The following is a 9791-nucleotide window of genomic DNA, read 5'->3' as shown; positions in this document are numbered from 1 at the left end:
TTCCATGCCACTGAAGATGATAAACAAATGTGTTTATCGCTGCTGAAATATTACTAACGTGTATGATTATAGACACTTAAAAATGGACACAATTAAGAAGTTCGAGTGTGATAACGGAAGATGCACTGTATATATACTAGGCAAAATCCAAACAAAATACAACACACTCCTCCTCTTCAGACAAAGGAGCATCCTGTGATCAATCAATCGGCACCAGCAGTTTGGGCAAACAGAAGAAGAATGCACAAGTTTATGCCATGCCTACTCCTACTACATCAGTCCATGTCTAACTCTCTACCACCAAACCCAGCAACGCTCTCGTTCGTAGGCAGCAGCCAAACTCAACTTCAACTCAGCAGAATCTGTTGACTTGAACTCTAATCAGCAGGATGTTCTACGAGCACAGGGCGTGGGTAGATGATGTCGTAGTGATTACCCGTGTACAGCAACGTCACACTCACATCTCCAGGCCCAGTGTAGATATTATCTTCATCAGATCCTACTCCATGGAGCCGCTCCAGTCTGAGGGGTACCTCAAGCGCTCTGGCCAAGGCCGCCATCATAATATGGTCCGTAAACTCACGAGCTGGGGTGACGCACAAAAAGCACCACTGTTTGTACACCAATGGGTCAGGTAAAATGAGTGACCGTATGTATATCCAAGAAGAGATGCTTATACTGACATTTTTTAGAATGTAATGTTCATACTCTTCCCCGTTTGAGCAGATCTGGATAGCTACTACTAATCTGAGGAAAACAAAAACTAACCAACAAAAAATTTCAGGAACATGAATTATGATGAGCTGAAGGAATGATAAGTTCAAGGGTGTTTTTTTCTCACTGTTTTCCGTTTTACTGTAGGTGCTGAAGAACGCAAGAAGTTTCTCTTTACGGTAGCTAAAAAGAGCACACATGTTATGTCAGTAAGATGAAATGCATTTGGCCATGATACTTTGATGGAATAGCAGAAAACCAAGTGAATCAAAAACCTGTTAGGTGATGCTATGCTGTTCCACCTGCCTTGTCGCTTCCATCCCATTACTTTCATTATCAGCTTCTTAAATGCCTGAAAGAATCAGCGACTCAATAGTTTACATCTGATAATCATTACATATCATAGGTTACAACATTAAGTTACAGAATATTGAATTGTACCAGGGTATGAAAGAACACAGAAAAACACGTCTGAAAGTTTCAGTCATTAAGCACATAATGTAGCATAGTAGTTGTGGCAGAAAATGTTTGGTAACAGAACAGTGAGGTGGCTGCACCATAAGAAGCAGCAGCATGTGCGCATCGTTTGTTTTCAAATGAAACAAGCATGCAATTCTATTCCTCCCCGTTATATTGTCTCATTGTTCCTCTGGAAGTAGATTTATCTTAAGGTTCATTGTTGTTAGAATTGGCTTGTTAACTTTACAGTAAACTTCGAATTTGAGTTTATGCCAACAGTGTGTAAAACTGTGATGGCATGCCACTACTGTTAAGCAGTTGTGCATCTCCTGCAAATGACAAAACAAAGATAGTGAGATGCCAGATCCAGCCTGAAGTTACTGTAACCTGTAGAGAATCATCCCTTACAAGCCTGTTTATTTGAAAGAAAAAAAGGAGAAGAGAACTTACTTTGTAGCTCCTGCGAAACCCAGAGGAGGTCCATCCAAGATTTTTATGCTACGTAGACACTCTTTTAATGGTATCAAGGAGGCGGAGTTCCTCATGTGTGTCCTGCCTATCAAGAACTTGTTCCTGTTGGACATTCGCACAAAAGAAATACAATTAAATTACTACAGATACATCATGTGCCAAGGAAAAGAGAGGAGGCAAATTACAAGGTAGGAAAATATGAAGCTCCTGTAGAAACACTCCCCATCTCCATACACCGGTCTGAATCTCAAATAGGCATCAAGATTCAGACAAATAGCCATATCTTTGGGAACACGATAATAATCAAAGACTTCAGCGATAGGATTTGTCTGCAACAAACACACAAATATAGGAATTCAAATTACACTGAGCAGAACATGGAAACATCATATTTCAAATGTGATGGACATTTTGTTTTTATTTCAATTTTCAGGTTTCCGTTTGCTTTGAAAATGTATGAGACCACTAACATGTATAATTCTATCATTGATACTGATTGGATGTTGTTCAATAACAGAACAATAAAGTATATATCAATGTTGGATGAACTTGAGAACACTAAAAGACAGTTCAGGTTCTATCCGAACTATCACAATCAACAGTTAACATAATATAGTATTCCATAAAAGAGAACATCATCCATCCGAACAGTTGATTGTACAGGGTGACCCACTTTTGTGAATCACAGTTATGTGATCTAGGATTTTGATCCTGATATTTCATGCACTTTTGTTTTGAACATTATAAAAGGAAAAATGAAGCCAAACCTGGTGACCCACATGTTCCTTGTACATTTCCCATTCTTCTCTAACAACAATCTATTCAACAAGAAAACGGGTTAAAATCCAGATATCATGCCAGACTTAGTGTTTTACAGAATTAAACTGAAGATCAAACATTTCAAAATAAGAAACAAGGGAACAAGAAATGAATGTAATTGATAAACAACAATGTAATAGCTATACTACAAAAATTGTGCGTCTAAAATTTCTTTGATTTTGCCAACTTTTTACATGAATAATTTGAGGCCTCTGAGCCAGTTCCAGGTACCAATCAACCAAATGTTGAACTTCGCCAGAAAACGGCAGAGTAGGCGGTCAGCGATTTTGTATGTAAATGCACAATGGTTTACAGAAGTTATGCCTAACTGTCTAGATTAAATTTTCTGGTAACAACATTTGGTTAGAAAGAAAAGCTCATATTTGATTATTCAAGCTCTAGTACCAAAATATTGCAGTAATTGGGACATGACCCCATGATTTCCCCACAATTTGCAGTAATTGGGACATACCTCATGATTTCCCCACAATTTACAGACTTCAAGCAATTACAACAAGATAGCCATTTGTTTCAAATACCATACCACAATGCGGGAAGACCGACAAGCAACAAGGAAGTCTGTGCTCTTGGCAAAATCAAAAGACCAAGCTACTCCTAACATTAGTCCAAGATTCCCCCTCTACTCTAGGATGCCACATCATCATTCTGTAACCAAGATTTCTTGCCTTGATTGTAGGCATTAGCCCCGAAATTAATCATGAAGAAACAGATATCAAGAAGGAAACCCATAATCCTGATTCCACATTCGATTCACAAAAATAGGTTGCCACAGGAATGCTCGGTACACTCTTGGCCCAAAGATTCGGTTTCTGTTGCTCTAAATCATCCCCCAAGGTTTCAACGATTCACATCCAGAACAATTAAGAATGGCATACAAATGCACAGACGAGCCAATAAAGCACAAGCGAGAGAGCAGATTCAGGCTATACCTTGCGGGTGAAATAGTTCCTAAGCTTGCTCCAAAGCGCCTTCTTGTGGTGCGACGATTCCACCTAGTCGGGGGAAACCAAGAAACGCTCAAGAACGCACTTCAAGAACTCCAAGAAACAACAATGCGTCGCAGAAAGGAGATACGGGCCATCACCTGTTCCACCTCCGGCTTCTTCTTCTTCTTCTCCCCCTCCTTGGCCGATCCCCTGCCGGCCTCGTTGATAGCCGCCTGCGCTCGTACCAGCCGGTCGAACACTTCCTTGCAGTCGACGGCTGCAGAGCTTACCGTCCCGGCTCCGAACGGCCAGGCGCTGTCGGGGGAGCTGCTTCCCGCGGAGCTTGGAGCGGGAGGTTCCGGAGGAGGAATGGCGGCGGGCAACTCGCCCTTCTGGTCGACCCCCACCGTGGCGGAGCTCGATCCATTGGTGCCGCGGCTTCCGCCTCCGGCCTGCTGGCGGACACGTTCCTGGGGTCGGTCGACGGGCGCTGCAGGGAGACGCGACGGCGAGGAGGCATCGGCGCCGCCTTGGGCTGCCACAGCGCTCGGGGCCCCATCGGAGGCGCCGTTCTTGGAGTCCTCGCGTTGCCCGTGCCCATTCACCGGTTCTTGGTTTCCTGAACTGGACTCATCGCGGCGGCAGAAACTTGGCGCAGACAGCCGGAAGGGCTTCTGTGGCAATTCCGCGAATGTGAGGGCGTGGAGAAGAAATGTGTGAAGGTTGCGGCTAGTAATTAGAAGAAAGTTTGACGGTTATTTATAAAGGTGGCATGAAGAGTCGCGGACAGGATCTGAAATTGGGCCCAGTGGTGGAGTTAAGCCCACGAGTCGGGCAATCTCGACGGTCAATCTCTCTCGAATCGGATGCCGTCGCGGCGGCTGGCTTTCTCGCCGCTTCGCCAACTCGTTCCAAAACGCGCTGCCAAATCTGTTCCTTCTTCACGCACAGAAGGTGTTTGGCGTCTTGTCGTGGAGGTGCGACACGGATGAATTTCAACCATTTGTTTTGCTTCGGACATAGATAGTGATGACGAGATGATCATCCAAATGATGAAGGAAGAGCAAGCCTTCGACGACGACATTCGGTAGCATTTGTCGATCATCGCGTTCCTCCAAAACATGTTTGACGCCGATGCGGAGAAGAGTAAGAGGCCGCGCCATGGAGGTTCAAAGGCGGGAAGAAAGAAGTCGAAGCCTCGGCAGAGGATGGAGGGGCATACCATGCTGCACAATGATTACTTCGCAGATGAAGCAACACATGCCTACAATTTTCGGCGCCGGTAGCATTCGAGAATTCGACCCCTACTTCAAGCTGGTCAAAATGGGCGACTTTTGTCAAAACAATCACGTCTCCATCTGGTCAAAAGAATTATCACTTTGCTTCGCGACAGTAGGCTTGCAGGAAGGATGTCGAGCGAGCATTTGGTGTGCTTCAAGCTTAATTTGCTATTGTTCGGTACCCTTCTCTAAGCTGTTCTCAAGAACAAATGTGGGAGGTGATGTAGACTTGTGTGATCATGCACAACATGATCATCGAGGATGACCGCAAGAATCGGATCGGGACACATGTTGGTCTCTATGAGAGACAGGGCCCTCTTGGAGGTTGATCATGACGTGCCTGCAGATTTTGCTGATTTTCTCGTCATGCACACAGAGATCCGTGATAGCAATGTTCACGAGCAACTTCAACATGATCTCATTGAGCATCTGTGGAGGGTCAAAAGATATCAGCAAATGCGGCGGCGCCTTGATCTAGCCCCACTTTATTATATTTGTTTAGTTTCTTATTGTTTGTTGTATTTTAATTTGAAAATAATTTAGCAAACATATTTATTTGTATGCTAGGTTTAATAAAATGGTTGTGTTTTTGAATACTCTAACAAAAAAATTAGGGCCTCTTTTGGGGGAGCAACTGGGTAGCGATGTCCCCCAAACACGGCACGAAGAAAAAGCGTCCCAAAACGCTCGATCCGGCGTGATTTGAGGAACACTTTGAGAAACACGACTGCACATGCTCTTAGATGGAGCGACCGAGAGCCTCTACGTTGGGTGTCAGTGGTGCCACCGAGAGCCAAGAGATTGGAGATGAAGGCGACATGGTTCCCCACTGCGGTGTTTGGCGGATGGAAATAGTGTCTGCACCGCAAAGGAAGACGAGAAGGAGCAAACACCCATGAAACGGGTGGATAGAGTTAAGCAGCACGGATGTGGGAATTTCTTTGTTGGGCCAGTATTTCAGGTAGACATGAGGCAGTGGCGGAGCACCTAACAGTGGAGCTTGCAGTGGGTTTGCTAAAGCTGATGGTTTTTTTATGTCTCGTACCGCAACACTTTCTCTCCTACTACAACGCACGGGCATATTTTCTAGTATAATGTAAGTATTATCTTCGGTCCAAAATGTAAAGTTTTTTTAGAAAGCTATAAACTAACTTTTTGAAACGGAGGCAGTACTAATTAACATGAACTTCTTTATTTTTGGGGATATTTTGCGATCATTTATTTTCCCCTGTTTCGTTCCTTTTTTGTATAAGTGAGAAGATACTGTATTCTGCTTGCGCCTCCTGTTTAAATTTCTGTAGCCCTCGGCCTCTGCTACTCTTTATCCGGACTTGGTGGCGTGCAAGCTGAGTTGATTGATGAAGCTGATGAGCCGGTTGAACTCCGTGGCAGACGAGCCCCCCTCTGCGATATCCCGCCTGACTTGCCGACACAAGCCGCCGGCTCCCCTTGCGCGCCTGGTGCTATCAATTCATCATAGGTTTCAACATGTGGTTCCACTCACATCATAGTTAAATTTCTAGTTTATTTGTAAATTAAGTTTGTATATATGTAAGCTCAACCGGAGCATCGAACTCTTACATTTCGCAAGTTTATCACCTAAAATTTCCCGCGAAAGTTTGATTTCGCGTTTTCAGTTCGTCTATTGACATGGTTCCCCACTGCGGTGTTTGGCGAATGGAAATAGTGTCCGCACCGCAAAGGAAGACGAGAAGAAGCAAACACCCATGGGGTGGATAGAGTTAAGCAGCACGGATGTGGGAATTTCTTTGTTGGGCCAAGACTGTTGGAGGAATATTGCAAGGAGTTTTTAGTATTTCAGGTAGACACATGAGGCAGTGGTGGAGCACCTAACTGTGGAGCTTGCAGTGGGTGCGCTAAACCTAATTTTTTTTATGTCACTCATAGCGCAACACTTTCTCACCCGTTGCAAGGCACATGCATGTTTCCTAATATAATATAAGTATTACCTTCGTTTCAACATGTAAACCTTTTCAGAAAGCTATAAACTAACTTTTTGAAACGGAGGTAGTACTAGCATGGAATTCTTTATTTTTGGGGATATTTTGCGATCATTTATTTTCCCCTGTTTCGTTCCTTTTTTTGTATAAGTGAGAAGATACTGTATTCTGCTTGCGCCTCCTGTTTAAATTTCTGTAGCCCTCGGCCTCTGCTACTCTTTATCCGGACTTGGTGGCGTGTGCAAGCTGAGTTGATTGATGAAGCTGATGAGCCTGTTGAACTCCGTGGCAGACGAGCCCCCCTCTGCGATGTCATGCCTCACTTGCCGCGCTAGCGCCTGAGCCGACCTCCTTAGCTCAGCGGACTCCATGGCCTGCCTCACCATCCTCTGCACGACCGCCCTCTCGCACACGTCCTTCATATCCAGCCCCGTCCCCCACACGGCGTCTATGAAGCGGCTGTTGGTCTGCTGGTCGGCGAAGAAAGGCCAGCACACCGTCGGCACACCCTCGGTGACGCACTCCAGCGTGGAGTTCCACCCGGCGTGCGTGAGGAAGCAGCCCACGGCGCGGTGCCGGAGCACGTCCCGCTGCGGCGCCCAGTCCACGACGCGGGCCTTGCTCCTCCCCGCCGCCTCGACCGCTTCCTGGAGGACGGCGCTGTGGCTCGCCCCGACCATGTCCGGCCGGAGCACCCATAGGAAGGGGTGGCCGGCGCCGACGAGCCCGGACAGGAACTCGGTGAACTGCTCCAGCGAGATGACGGCGAGGCTGCCCAGGCTCACGTACACCACGGACCGGTCCGCGTGCCCGTCCAGCCACGCCGTGCACCCGCCGTCCTCGCGCCACAGGGCGCCGCCGGCCGCCGGCGCCTGGAACATGGCGTGGAGGGGCCCGATGGCGAACACGTCTCGCATGCGCGGCGCGACGTGCGCGACCGCCGACCGCTCCAGCGACGCGGCGGTGTTGAATATGAGCGCCCGAGCCTTGCAGCTGTGCGCGGTGACCTCGCCGAATATCTGCAGCAAGGGGTCGTGGCCGCCGCGGCAGAAGCTCGGGAGGTCTCGCCGGCGCAGGAAGCCTTCCGTCCCCGGGACGCCGCGGACCGGCGCGTCGAGGTCGGCGCCTGCGGGGACGGGAACCTCGCCGAGCTCCACGAGCTTGGGCACGGACAGGTAGGCGAGGAAGCTGCACGCGCTGGCCGTGCGGAAGGCGAGCGCCGGGACGCCGAGCTCCTCGGCGACGTCGATCGCGAACGGCAGCATCCCGTCGGCGACGACGCATGTCACGGGAGGGAAGCCTTTGTGGATGCTGCTGGGTGCGCCCGCGCACAAGGACGCCAGCAGAGCGCGGTAGGCGACGCTGGTGTTGGTCCGCAGGGAGTTGAAGAACTCGACGAGGTCGCCGGCCGAGCGGGGGTGGTCGTCGGGGAGGCCGTCGGGCACGGAGAGGAACCGCAGCCGCGGGGAAGTACTAGTGGCGGTGGCAAGGCCTAGCCTGCGGAGGTTGTGGTCGCTGTGGAGGAAGGTGACATGCAGGCCGGCGTCGAGGAGCCCAGCGGCGAAGTAGAGCATGCAGTTGATGTCGCCCTGCACCGGGCACGGGAACACCAGAACGTGCGCCACCATCTCGATCCTCGCTTGCGCGCACCCACAACTACTCAGCTCGTCCGTAACATATGTAACTCAAGATGGCGCAGATAAAAGTAAGCAAATGTGTACGTCAGCAGGTAGGTGACGGAAGAAGACTGGTGGCCGCAGTGGGCGGCGGCCACCACCGCTCGCTTGCTTGCACTTCCACCTGTGCAGCCTAGAAGAAACCACAAAGACAGCTGTCGGATCATGAATTGCAAAGAGAGCTACGAAAAATACATCGGAACCCAACACAAAGATGGACTTGGAGACAGTTTCGTGACCAACTCATCTTCTTTCACTAGTAGAAAATGGGCATTTTGAGGGTTTTAGTCCCGGTTGTCCAATCAGAACTGTCAAATCGAGACTAAAGCTTCCTTTTTAGTCTCGGTTGTGTTATAAACCAGAATTAAATGCAACACCGTGGCCTGGCCAAGCTAGAACGCTCGGATTGGGGGTCCTTTAGTTCCGATTGGTAACACCAAACGGTGTTCGCGCCAGGGTTTACGGTTCTAGCCCTGTATTTTATGTTTTCCATTTTTTAATTTTATCATTTATACATATTCTACGTTAGTACATATATATTGTACACTTTGATGCACATATAATATAATGCCTCTTATGATCAAGTATACATATATATACAATTTGGCATAGTTTTTATCTAATTACATGGAGATCATTAGATTATATGGAGCCATTAGTGGCAACGGAATTCTCTGGCTTGATGTATGACCTCGTGAAGCAAAAATCCCGCTAATTTCTCTTGAATTGCTTGTACGTGGTCTTTCGGTAGGAGCTGGCCCGCTGATTATCAGCCTTTAAAAGAAGGAGATCAATATGAATATATAAGTAGTATGAATGAAACTTAACAAAATTGATGGTAATAAAAGAAATGTATGAATATTGTTAACGTACTTCAAGGAAAATCTTCCCTGCACCGCTCACTGGTACTCATGCGGATGTACTCGCAAACATAAAATACACATAAATTAGTCCCCTTCGTCTGCTTCAACCACTTTACGAGAATAGAATTTAATCAAACATCAATATAATAGTATTGAAACTAGAATTAAAAAGATGCACAGATCTAGTATTAGTTACTTTCTGCTTTATATAAAACACAGCTCCTTTTCCGATTCACCGCGAACCTTCTTGATGAATTGTTTCCAAACCCTATGATAATGCCAACGAAATAAGGAAATGAACGAAAGAGGCCGATATAGTGCGATAATGATTGAACTTACCTCTGCAGCACATCATGTAAGTTCTTATACAACTCAGGATTTTTGTCTAATGAGTCCATGATATCAACTCTTGCAGCATCAACTTGAATGCTTAGCAGAATCCAGTAAAAGTTGCGCACATTTATATATGCAGGCACGCATAACTCATCAATTTCAATACTAAACATCGAGTAAGAAAAATAAAATGTGTGCAAGGCAGTAACACTCACGAGAAGTTGTAAGGAAATTGTATTTCCGAACATTTATTTTGTTTGACTAAAAA

At 46.9% G+C, this 9791-nt stretch overlaps 2 protein-coding genes across 2 annotated transcripts; both read right to left on the bottom strand.

Moving 5' to 3' along the window:
* Window positions 1-106: 106 nt before the first annotated feature.
* LOC127321783 (uncharacterized) lies at window positions 107-4768 on the bottom strand. The gene is made up of 11 exons (XM_051350752.2): window positions 4761-4768; window positions 3569-4139; window positions 3414-3476; window positions 2412-2462; window positions 1830-1973; window positions 1676-1746; window positions 1561-1585; window positions 1156-1191; window positions 990-1066; window positions 842-897; window positions 107-763 (listed from the first exon to the last, which is right to left on the bottom strand). The coding sequence occupies exons 1-11, from the start codon at window positions 4766-4768 to the stop codon at window positions 378-380; spliced, it is 1488 nt and encodes a 495-aa protein (XP_051206712.1). The 3' UTR covers window positions 107-377.
* A 1717-nt stretch (window positions 4769-6485) lies between these two features.
* Window positions 6486-8330, bottom strand: LOC127321779 (myricetin 3-O-rhamnoside 1,2-glucosyltransferase UGT709G2-like). The gene has a single exon (XM_051350749.2). It carries the CDS (start codon window positions 8277-8279, stop codon window positions 6864-6866), a length of 1416 nt encoding a protein of 471 aa, XP_051206709.1. The 5' UTR covers window positions 8280-8330; the 3' UTR covers window positions 6486-6863.
* Between the last annotated feature and the right edge of the window lie 1461 nt (window positions 8331-9791).

Source organism: Lolium perenne, chromosome 1 (genome assembly GCF_019359855.2).
Source record: "Lolium perenne isolate Kyuss_39 chromosome 1, Kyuss_2.0, whole genome shotgun sequence".
Taxonomy (NCBI): domain Eukaryota; kingdom Viridiplantae; phylum Streptophyta; class Magnoliopsida; order Poales; family Poaceae; genus Lolium; species Lolium perenne.
Note: the sequence above shows the minus strand (reverse complement) of the source record. Positions and strands in the feature narration are given on the sequence as shown.

What these genes read in the sequence shown, in the direction of transcription:
- LOC127321783 (XM_051350752.2), bottom strand. An exon ending in ACCATTAAAAGAGTGTCTAC is followed by an intron (nt 1,586 to 1,675) that starts GTAGCATAAAAA and finishes TCAAATAAACAG; the next exon opens with GCTTGTAAGGGATGATTCTC. An exon ending in CTACAGTAAAACGGAAAACA is followed by an intron (nt 764 to 841) that starts GTGAGAAAAAAA and finishes TTTGTTGGTTAG; the next exon opens with TTTTTGTTTTCCTCAGATTA.
- LOC127321779 (XM_051350749.2), bottom strand. Translation starts at nt 8,279, where the DNA reads ATGGTGGCGCACGTTCTGGTGTTCCCGTGCCCGGTGCAGGGCGACATC.